Source organism: Sinocyclocheilus rhinocerous, unplaced genomic scaffold (genome assembly GCF_001515625.1).
Source record: "Sinocyclocheilus rhinocerous isolate Xijiao unplaced genomic scaffold, SAMN03320098_v1.1 scaffold364, whole genome shotgun sequence".
In the NCBI taxonomy this organism is placed as follows: Eukaryota; Metazoa; Chordata; class Actinopteri; order Cypriniformes; family Cyprinidae; genus Sinocyclocheilus; species Sinocyclocheilus rhinocerous.
The window spans coordinates 744610-756920 of record NW_015659024.1 but is presented as its reverse complement, the minus strand read 5'-3'; the positions used below and the strand labels follow the sequence as shown (position 1 = coordinate 756920).

General features: G+C 35.5%; 1 protein-coding gene across 1 annotated transcript in view; it reads right to left on the bottom strand.

Moving 5' to 3' along the window:
- Nucleotides 1-2377: 2377 nt before the first annotated feature.
- LOC107723281 (otoferlin) overlaps nt 2378-12311 on the bottom strand; it is a 37218-nt gene continuing 27284 nt past the window's right edge. The window contains 12 exon segments of the mRNA XM_016531848.1: nt 2378-2571; nt 4295-4395; nt 6041-6219; nt 6337-6578; nt 10076-10174; nt 10254-10342; nt 10416-10558; nt 10692-10766; nt 10769-10845; nt 11320-11490; nt 11569-11696; nt 11782-11919. Coding sequence (XP_016387334.1) covers nt 2391-2571; nt 4295-4395; nt 6041-6219; nt 6337-6578; nt 10076-10174; nt 10254-10342; nt 10416-10558; nt 10692-10766; nt 10769-10845; nt 11320-11490; nt 11569-11696; nt 11782-11919 — 1623 coding nt within the window. The 3' untranslated portion in view covers nt 2378-2390.

The window sequence follows — 12311 nt, the reverse complement described above, 5'->3', positions numbered from 1 at the left end:
TTGACGCAGAGTTAAAGTTTGATAAGCACATTAACTCTGTGGTTAGAGGTGTTTTTTTACCAATTAAGGAATATAGCAAAATTAAAACCTTTTCTAACTTTTAATGATTTGGAAGTTATCCATGCTTTTATCATGTCCAGACTGGACTATTGTAATTCCTTGTACTATGGTGTTTCTCATGCATCAATTTCACGCCTGCAGCTGGTTCAAAATGCAGCTGCTATGCTTTTAACTGGCACTAGGAAAGTTGTAAGTATAACACCAGTATTAGCATCCCTTCATTGGCTTACAGTCAAATTTAGGATTCAGTAGAAGTTATTATTATTTGTTTTTAAAGGTTTAAATGGACTGGCACCCAGTTATATTAGTGAACTTCTTCAGCAGCATACATCATCCATGCCCTTACGATCTGCACAAAGACTCCAGCTAGTTGTTCCCAAGTCTCGATTAAAATCAAAAGGAGACGTTGCCTTTTCTGTTGCAGCTCCTCGTCTATGGAATAGTTTACCTCTCCATGTTAGATCTTGTGCCACTCTTGATGTTTTTAAATCTCATTTAAAGACTTATCTCTTTTCTCTTGCATTTGACAAATTTTTTCTATTTTTGTGATGTGTTACTGTGTTTTGTAATTTTACACTGTATGTGCTATGTCTGATTTGTAAAGCACTTTGGCCAACGTCTGTTGTTTTTAAACGTGCTATATAAATAAAACAGAATTTTAACAAAACTTGAGACTCATAGACAACAGGACATTCGGGGGATGAGTGCCAAATTTTTTCCAATTCTGCCCATAGGGGGCGCTAGAACAACAAACCTTCATAAGACCGCAGCAGTTTGATCACAGAAAATTTGAGACGTCGTCTTTAGGACAAGTGCAAACCAAGCCATGAAAAATCAATTGTAGCAATCAACAGAAATGGCCACCAGCAGCCAATCGAATTTCAGCAAATAATGATTTCACTAAACGATAAAGTAACTACAGGAGACTGTAAAAAAATTAGTGAGAACTTACCACAATGTAGGGCTGCAACAAACGATTATTTTGATAAACGATTAATCGCCGATTATTTCACTGACCAGTAGTCTTTGTACTATTATTCAGATTTGACAGTTAACATAAGTTACATTCGAACTAATAATTGACATTTTAAAAATCTGATGTGATTACCTTGTTTTATTTATATTACTATTGGACAATTACAATTATCAAACTTTGTTTTTTTTTTACAATACAAATAAATCTGGCACACAAAATGGGATTCTCATTCACCATTTAAATTAACTTAAAAAAAAAAAAAGTAACTGACTGACTGATGCATCATTCTGCCTGACATATTTTGTCATATGGATATTAAACTAAATAAAGATAAGACATTTTATTTTTGGATAAATTATTTTATTCACAACATTAGCTCTATTAAAACACATTATAGTGTTATAATAATCAAAACAGTCCGGAGCTAGATTAAGCTTTAATTTAAGCAAACCGAACAATCTCTTCAATGTAATATGTATTAAATAATATGCAATTCATTAGAATATGAATATGAAATCAAACGACTATTCGACTACAAAAATATTTGTTATTAATTATACAATAATTTGACAATTTTTGTTGTTGATAATGTCGGGTTATCGTTTCAGCCCCACCACAATGTGGTGCACATAAGGTTTTTTCTTTTTTTGCACTAATATCTCTGCAGCTGTGATTAATCAAAAAAAAATCTTTGCTCTGAATCCTTCAGTGCTCCCTGTTCTATTGTTCATATCATATACGTGTCCATTTCCATATCATTTGGTATATATGGTCTAATACATTTTGGGGTGTGGCCCATAAAAACAAATTGGACTCTTAATGAGGAGCAAATCTGAAATAATTGTTCTAATTTAAATCTAAACGTGGCCCCCTCAGTCTCTATAGTGGTTACTTCACTATAACTGCTTTACATTCAAGAAACAGTTTAATCTTTTCTCCTATTGCTTCCACAAGTGGCAAAGTGAAAAATCATTTATTGCTTTGGGTGAGTTTACAGTGACGTCGTTGGACTTGCAGACAGAAAAACAAATTATTTTGTTGATTTGTTTTTGTTACAAACTGGTTTGCTTTGTTACAAAACAAACCTTATAAACTTACATTTTTGAAAAACCTTGCTTCAACTTAAAAGACCTTGCTATGAAAGAAAGCTAGAGTGAGTTATAGTTAAATTTAACACTAAAATCACACCAACTTAAAACAATGAACACGAAATATGTGCCAATGAAAAACGAGACTGGACGTTTGGTTTGCTGTCAACTGATGTCTTTATTTCGCCAAATGCAGACATACAAATCATGTTCAATTCATGCATTTCAAACATATTGCAGAGGAGATTAAGCTCTGATTGAATCTCTCAGACTCCCAGGAGTTTCTTGGCCATATAGCCAGGCATACTGTAGAGGAACAGGGCCAGAATGGCAAGAAGCATCAGCGCCAACACAATTTTGATGACCAGCCACTTGTACTGTTTGCAGATGAGATGGTGGATTGCCTTTAGCGGGCTAAGGAACCACAGGAATGTAGTGTCGGGGCGGCTGGTGGGACAAAACAATTGAACAAGCTTTTAAAAATTGGGTTTTAAATCATTGTGAACATGCACAAATTTAAAATGTGTCTCATTGATGACATGCAATTTTGGCAGGTTCAAGTGCGTAATGGCGCACATCCGTGCTCATAGACTCGTGAAGTTTAGTCAACACTGCGTTGTTCTACTTAAGAGATTCAACACTAGAATTATAAGATAGCTGTTTATTTTCTGCTTCCAAATGGATGGTAAATGGGCCTGTTTATTGCGAAATATCGAAGGACGGTAATCCACAATTGGACTGGTTTTTAGAGAATAGGTGCACAAAATTTAGGATTTTCACGAACTGTTAATAAATAAAATGCATGCCGTTTTCTTTATTGATTTATTAGTAGCATCCAAAGCACACAATAACACATCGTTCAGTGAATAAATCTGAAAACCCCAGAAACTTTTGAATTGATATAAAAAAAAAAAACATTTTACACCAGCACTGGATATGCAGACAAACGTGACAGCTACGCTTTTAGATTTTGTTTGTTTTCTGAAACACAAAGAGCTAACGACTATGACTGGACACAAGGTTCTCAACCATTAAAATGTGAAAAGCCAAAACTAGCATTTTCCAAAAGAACTGCTACACTCTCCTGTCAGCGTTTGATGATCATCAATGAGGGCTTTGCCGTTTAATAGTATGTTTATGGTCATCCTTCAGTTAAAGCAGTAATGATTTTTAACACAGATGAAAAACAATAAGTATGCATATGACTTCTCCAACAAACAAATTATTCTCAATTTATTTAGACGATCAGATGATATTTGGCCATTTTGAGATCATGTGTTGGCCAAAATTTTTTGACCTACTTGTCAATGGTTCTGAAAATTGAGAAATGGTTGAAAAAAACCCATATAGGTTGACCACTAATCAAATCTACTGTACACTTTCACAAGCACATATTAGCTCTAACATTGTTTTTCGCCATTATACTGACTGCCTATAGAAGTCTTTTGCTAACCCACAAAACAAAAATGATTCAAATCTCAACATCTGAGAGATTCCTTGCCTGTTCTGATCACAGGACACTTTTAAAGTAACCAAACGCTCTTCCAACAGGTGTTTCCTAGACTCATTGGTATAAACTCACCTACTTACCAGTATTTAATACTCCGCTTTACAAACAGGATGAATTAAATGAAATTGGCAGCTACTTCTCAAGGTTTCTGGGTAGAATGTGAGGCAACAGTGTAAGCAGATTGATGTTCGGGGTTAAAAAATGGTCTTAAATACTGCATGTTTTAAGAGCTTTTGAGATAAATCATGTAATATGGGATCTGTAATCTGAAACATAAAAGAATGATGATTCTAATTTTGTTTTAAAAAGTACATGTTAATATAAGGTGGAGTATCATTCCTTTTCTGGGAGGTATTAAATTATGTCATGAGAGATTTCTTTTAAACCAGGATATGCAAACTAGCCATATCTGCTTATTTTTTGGAAAGCTGGAAGCAGGAAAACAAGAAGCTACCATATATTTTCTAACAAGCACTGTTTTTAAAGTATTTATTTAAAAAAAAATGGATGATAGAATGTTTTCTAAATAAATGTTAATTCGATTTTTTTAAGTGATTTATAGTGTTTAGTTCAACAAATGAAAGGTTTTTATACTTTAGTGAAAGTGAAAAATGGCTAGTGGCAAATGACTGAAGCACTGAAGGTAAGTGTTGCTCTTACTTTGGTTTCTCCAGAGGCTCTGGTTCATTGCGTCCTTCACCAACAGGACTCTTCTCGGCCTCCTCACCTGTCAGCATGTGAAGCTCTGCTTCTACTTTCCCCTTAAGAGATAAAAAAAAAAAAACGTTGAACTAAAAAAAATGCTACAAGTGCACATTGATTGCTTAGGATTAATATTTGTTGTTAAAAAAAAAAAATTTGTATGATTTTCTTTTTTTCACTGAACAAAGTTATTCTGAAATATGTTTAAAGCACAGTTAAAAGTGAAAGATGCTTTTTACTACCAAGTCCCAAAAACAACAAAAAGGCACCATAAAAGTATGATTACAGTAGTCCATATGACTTGCAGGAGGTCACAGGATTGTCATGTTTTAGTTGTTCAGCGTATCATGTATCATGTGAGAGAGTTTGAATATGCAGAAGTGTAAGATTTGAAATTTAAATGCTTGGAAGGGAGCATTTTCAGTGAATCATTTCATTTTGGTTAGGAAGAACAAGCGATATTGGTAACACTGGTAGTTGGTAACACGTTCGGTTAAGTTGATGTAGTTACACGTTAAATGTGATTACTATAGTAATCGAGTAAATGATGAGTATTTACAAATAACTAAACCAGACTAACCTTATTCTAATTACATGTAGTTACATAATTTTACTCTGCACTATTTACATTGTAGCAACATCACCTTAAAACAAAGTGTAACAGATTGCACATATAGCAATCGTAGTCATATTTAATGCTCTGCCAGCCGACAGCTGATCGGTACAGACGTGTTACACATCTGGCATTGAACTTGCACGCATTTAAATAGTCTTTGCGCTAGTGTTGCTGTGAGTGAGTTCACATCACTTTCTGTCAAACTCCCTCCTCCTCCCCAGCACCACCTGTCTAGATCTGCTTATGGGGGATTTATGTTTGTCTGTTTGTGCAGGCGCAGCTTAGATGCTCACGGCACATATTTGCATATATCTTATGCTGGGTTCCTTTCAAGCTACATGACTGTTTCATGAAGTTGCTGTGGTTTGAAGTTTGTTCCGTTGTGTAATGTGCACACTATGCGATCATCGCTTGCCTGAACGAACGCCGGTTTGCCTCAGATTTTGGGCTTTTGTCAGCAATCTCAAGAAAACTGTTTGCGGCTGAAAATCGGGCACAAAATCATGCAGTGCATACCCGGCAGCATGGTAAGCAGATTTAGCCGTTTAGTCGCACAGTTTCAGCACAGTGCCACCTAGTGGTCAGGAGATATGAAAAATATGCTTATAACTTCTGAATGGTTTGGCCAAAAATCACAAGACTGATCTCTTTCGATTCAGTGCAGCATATGGATTGCAACAATACCCAGTTTTTTTTAGGGTACTCAAAAGGTTTCAGGGCACCTTGTGGTCAAAAATTATAATAATATATTATAATATTATAAACTGTATCTGAGGCTATATCTCTGCAAAACTATGTGTGTGCCATTGTCACCTCACACTGAACACACCACATCACTTTGACAACAGCGCCACCTATTGTTGAACACTGCTTTGATCACTGAAAACTCCTCATTTTGCCTCTGTTGTGCTTTAGAATTTTTGAGATTTTGAATGAGTTTTTATTTGTCTATTTTATTTAATATAATTAGTTTTTGTTTTAAAAAAAATACGTCTATATATTTTTTATTTCAGTTTTAGTTACTGAAGTACATCAAGTCAAACTAAAAGAAAATGAGAAATTAGCGTATTTACGTGCAGGCCACTTACTGTAATTTCCAACTCGTCGTTTTCATCTCGTGCCACAAATGGCCACCAGCCTTTAATTCTCTTCTGTTTGAAGATGTTGACCATGGGCATGTCTTGCTCGTTAATCACCATGTCAATGGAGCACTGCTTCGCTGTCTTCGCACCACGAGGAAATCGATTCAGGTCTAGTTCAATTGCACCTGAAACAAAAACCAAACACACATGTGCCGGCATGAATGAAGGTCATTAAGGCTGAGCCTGAATGTACATTTAATCATACAAATCATAAAAATAATCATAAAAGTACAACAGCACACCCAGGAAGTCGTCTGCAGAGAAGTGATCCGCATCCCACACTTGCAAATTCAGTCGGGCAGGAATTTTATACTCAGTCTCATCCCAAGAAAACATGGACTCTTTCTTTGAGATGACGATTTTCTCTTCGGCCTGTAGGTAGTCGAAGGGGTAAATGAAGCGCCAGTTGAAATTGCCCTCTCCGGTCAGAGAGTGATAGTGGACGTCTGTGTCCTGCTTGTCTTCTTGTTGACCTTTCAGCCATCTGTTGGTCACAAGTTACGTGAAAAGCTATACCATGAAAGATATATGTATTTGAGTCTCTTCTGTTCACCTTCTGATTGTATACACTATCTTGTCACATTGGCCCTATTTTGCTATCTGATCATGGCCCTGTTTATTTAGTCATTGATATTAGTATACCGATTCAGACGTCAAACTATTGGAAATTCAATATTTTGTTCTTAAGCAATACAAATTTTTTGCTCTCTTTTTAGACAGAAATAATTCAGTATTGGCAAGACGATCAGAACTCGCCAGTTTCCACCGCAATAAACCTTATTGCTGATGCTTCTTTAATGAAGAAACTCAGAATCCAGAAAAGGAAAGAATTTGAAGCTGAAGTAAATTACCTGGAAAACCAACACAGAAGATTGCCAAATCAAGATAACTGGATTTTGTTACATGATGCTAGAGCCAAGCTTAACTTAGATTATGCAGAAAATAGCAATAAATTATTATTTTATAATAAACAACGTTATTATGAGTTCGGTAACAAACCCAGTCGTCTTTTGGCCTATCAGTTAAAAAAGGAGCAGAGTGAAAGAACTATAAAATCAATTAAGACATCTATAGGCAACATGACTTTTGACCCACAGGACATCAACTCTACTTTTTCCGATTTCTATAGGAATCTATATACAGTTGATTATCGCGGATCTAGTGAGGATTTGCTTAATTTTGAGACTAAATGAGATTTCTCTTCCCAGTATTTCTGATGATGCTAGGAGTTTTTTTTCATGAAATCCGGCAAGCCGTTCAATCAATGCCATTCGGTAAAAAAGTTTGCGTTAAGCAGCCCTGGCCTGAGCTTTGCCCTATTTTAATGCAAGTAAAAAATAATATTTTTGAGACAAATTTTATGCCTGAATCCTGGTCATTGGCAATTATCGGTCTGCTTCTGAAAAAAGACAAAGACCCAACAAATTGTTCCTCTTATCGCCCAATTAGCTTCCTTAATGTAGATTCTAAAATTATAGCCAAGTCCTTAGCTTGGAGGCTTGAAACTGTTTTGCCTTACATTGTCAACCCAGATCAGACTGGTTTTGTGAAAGAGTTTTGAATATTATAGATTATTTAAATGTTACCAAGGAATCTGCCTTTATTGTATCCCTAGACGCCGAAAAGGCGTTTGATAGAGTGGAATGGCCTTTTCTTTTGAAGTATTAGAGAAAATACAGTTGGGATCTAATTTTATAGGTCTGGTCAAACTTCTCCATTCTAATCCTATAGCCCAGGTCAACACTAATAGAATGTTGTCTAACAGATTATCGGTACGCAGAGGCTGTCCTCTTTCACCTTTGTTATTCTCTCTGGTTGTCAAACCACTGGCTGTTGCTGTGAGAACTAATGGTAGCATGCACGGTATTAAAATAGGTCTAGAGGAACATTGTATATCTCTGTATGCAGACGGTGTTCTATTGTATCTTAAATACCATGAGACTTCTACTGATGTAATTCTTGCAGTAATTGAAAAATATAGCAACTTTTCAGGATACAAGATTAATCTGGAGAAATCTCAAGCTTTGTATATGTATGCCCCCTCCGGAGCCATCTCAAAATCTGCCTTTCATCTAGCACTTTCTGGATTTCAATATTTGGGAATTAATATCACGAAGACCTCTTTAAAGCCAATAATCCCCATTTAATCACGAAAATGAATCAGAATTTATCAGATCGGTCGATTCTTCCAAATTCTTTTTTTTGGCAGGATCAATGTTATAAGAATGAATATCCTTCCGAGATTAAACTTCCTATTCCAAATTCTATCATGTTACTTAAATTCAAACTTTTTAAAGAGGATTAAGTCTTCAATTCCAAGGTATATTTGGAATCACAAAAAAAAAAAAAAAAAAAAACGGAAAGGGGTTATCATGTTACTTAAATTCAAACTTTTTAAAGAGGATTAAGTCTTCAATTCCAAGGTATATTTGGAAACAAAAAAAAAAAAAAAAAAAACAGACCAAAGGAATTGGGTGAGGGTTTCACTACCCGATTTTCAATTATATTTTTGGTCTGAACAAATTAAGCAGATGTTATGCTGGTTTATTTACAGATTTGATTCACGCTGGGTCGGGATTGAATCCACAAGATGTTTTTTTTTTTAGAGTTTTGATGCTTTTTCAAAAAGACACTTTTTAGAGTTACAGTTAAAAGAAGGTAATATACAACATGATCTTATCGAAATAGAAAAACAGCTTTTTTCTTCATTTACTCTTATGAAGAAGATCTCTGAATTATATACAATGCTGTCTAATGTTGGTCCTTCAACCTTTGACTCTTTAAGAGTGATATGGGAAAAGGACTTAGGATCTAGTTTTAGTTCCTCTCAGCTATGCTTTAAACGTAAGGCAGACATTGGCACGGTGATGCATGTATTTTGGGATTGTGATAAAATCAATATGTACTTGAAAGAGATTTACAAAATTATTCAAAAGATTATTGGAAAGACTTTTGTATTGTCACCAAAGGTATACATTCTGAATTGTAAAGCGGATCTGTGTCTTGACTGTGATAAAGAATTATCACACTATTATGGCCAGCTGCTCAGATAGCTTCAGTTAATATGTGACCCTGGAGCACAAAAGCAGTCTTAAGTCGCTGGGGGATATTTGTAGCAATAGCCAAAAATACATTGTATGGGTCAAAATTATTGATTGTTATTTTATGCCAAAAATCATTAGGATATTAAGTAAAGATCATGTTCCATGAAGATATTTTGTAAATTTCCTACCGTAAATATATTAAAACTTAATTTTTGATTAGTAATATGCATTGCTAAGAACTTCATTTGAACAACTTTAAAGATGATTTTCTCACTATTTTGATTTTTTTTGCACCCTCAGATTCCAGATTTTCAAATAGTTGTCTCGTCCAAATATTGTCCTATACTGACAAACCATACATCAATGGAAAGCTTATTTATTCAGCTTTCAGATGATATATAAATCTCAATTTCGAAAAATTGACCCTTTTGACTGTTTTTTTTGGTCCAGGGTCACATATATAGATCAGTCAGGCTGCCACTCTTTTATCAAGTAATGTAATGGGTTACATTAAAGATCTGAGGTGTTCTGACACATTTGGTTCTCTCTCTGGAACTTTCTTGAAGATGACTACTATGTCTTTCTAATTTTGGTTTATAATTTTCTTTTATTTCTGTCTTTGTACAGACATTCAGTGCATACACATGCTTAAGAACAAAGACTGTACATGCTGTTAGGAGATACCAGTACTACTGTTGTTTTATTGTAAGATCTAATTAAAACAAGAATAGGAAAATTCTGAATAATTTATTGCTATTGTGTGAACAGTAACTAGTCTGATCGTGCGTATTTTAAAATGTAATATAATCTAATTACAAGTACCTGTACTTAATTTTTGAAATCTGAATAGGTGATCCAGATTACATGTAAACAGCTACTACCCAGCTCTGAATATACTGTATATATACAAATGATTTGAATGAAAAAGATCCCATACCCTCTAACAAATATGTCACTGGATTTTTCCCCTGTGAAAATGTCATCGTCTTCCAGAACGACTTCGTCTGTGTTCCACACGATCACCCTGAGCTCAAATCTGTCAGTGACCAAAACAGATTTAGAAAATAAAATATTCATCTGTATTTTGCTAAAGAATTTCACCAAGTGCTTCCTACTTCTTTGGCTTCCTTGGTGAAATATCGAGAGCGGGTCCAGGCGCAGGCATGTCCTTCGGGAACATGTCCACCCACAACTCAATCCTTCCCTGCATCAGAAGCACTCACATTCATTAACGGCTCATTAACACCATTTCATTAGTTTCGGACATTATTCCTGACCTGCTCCATCCCAGGTTTATCCGGATTCAGGAGAGGCCTCGTCTCCACGTGCTCTGGGACGAGTTTGCAGCCGATCTGTGGAATATCTTCCCAGCGGTTTAGTACAGCAAGAGCCAGGTGCTCATCCGTCTGTTTCTTCAGTGCTGTCAGAAAAAAAGCATGTGCATTTGTTCCTATGTGCTAACTCAGCAACGAATGCATGAAGCATATTTGAAGCAATGAATGCAAACATTTTAAAATATTGCATTTCAAAATGCTTTGTGGAAACGTACATACCACTTTCATCCTCAATTTCAGTCGGTCCCGTGTAAACTCTGTTCGCCACTTTCACTCGTCCCCCTGGGCCGTACTATGATCTTTACTTAATATCCTAATGATTTTTGGCATAAAAGAAAAATCGATAATTTTGACCCATACAATGTATTGTTGGCTATTGCTACAAATATACCCCAGCGACTTAACACTGCTTTTGTGCTCCAGGGTCACATTTATAAAAAAAGTGATTTATAAGATTTATTACAGTGTTATTTTGTTATATAGTTATTAATATTCTGAATTACATAAAAATGAGAAATGTCATTGGATAAATTTTGTATCTTGAAATAAAATAAACGTTAACCTGAATAAAAGCAAATATCAATAAATTTCAGCTAGTTGCATAATTTTTCATTTTCCTTTTAATGTATCTTTATTTACTAAAATAATTAAAACAAAAACTGAAATAAAATTAATAAGAATTATAGAGACATACAGTAATAAAAAACACAATCACTGAACAGAAATAAAACCTAATTCAGAATACTAATAAAAAACTATAATAGTATATCACACACAACACAACCCCCCATGAGTACTGGCAAGCACAGACTTTCTAATGTGTTTGAAAGAAGTGAGTATTACACACATAGCGTAGCTGGCGCTGAGACCACAGGTTGGCCTGTGCTTGCTGTAGAAACGGTTCTCCAAGTCAATCTTGGTCTCCCCAATCAGGTCATCGGTTCCCACCAAATCCCAGTCGTAGATGGACACGGTGAGGGTGGAATCCATTGGGAGCGTCGCTTCAATATCAAAAGACCTGGGAGTTTGAAGTTTGCAGTTAATATGAATTGAGTGATGAAAGAGAACATCATAATCACTGTGTTAATGTACTGACTTTCCAAACAAAGGGTTGAGTTGTTTAGAGATGTAGTTCTCTTTGTCTTTGATCTCTGTCTTTCCGAGCTTGATGGCGATATATGGGTCGGCCTTCCCATTGATGTCTGCAGGATGCAGTTCTGTTGCCTGAGACAAAGCCATTCATTTGTTCAAATGGCCAAGCAGGAAAAAAAACTCAACGTACTTCTCTAAGGTGTTTAGTACCACATACCCTGACCACATAGACTCGGACGAGGATGTTAACGGGGTCGTTGTGTGGGATGTTCTGGAACATGCCCATGTTGGAATCAAAGCCCATTTCTCTGGACACCTCATCAAACACTGGGACTTTGTAGATGCACAGGGATCCCTACAGTACACACAGCAAACACAACTAACTGTTGAATGTGTTTACTATATTTGTGGGCTACTCCTGGAGTCACATTATTGGTACAAACCTTACAAAAATTTACTCCAACATTTTTATCCAACTGGAAAAGACACCTGTTTCATAGAATGATGTTTATATTGTTGTCGATATAAACATCCACAAAACTGAAATCATCTCGGGCCAGATTCACAAAGACCTTTTTAAGAAAGAAGTAAAAACTTTTTTTTAGCTGTTCGTGATTTTCAAACAAATTTTGACCCAGTAAATTCATTTAACATTTTACATTTGTGACCCTGGAGCACAAAAACAGTCATAAGGGTCAGAGATTTATACATCAATAAGCTTTCCATTGATGTATGGTTTGTTAGGAT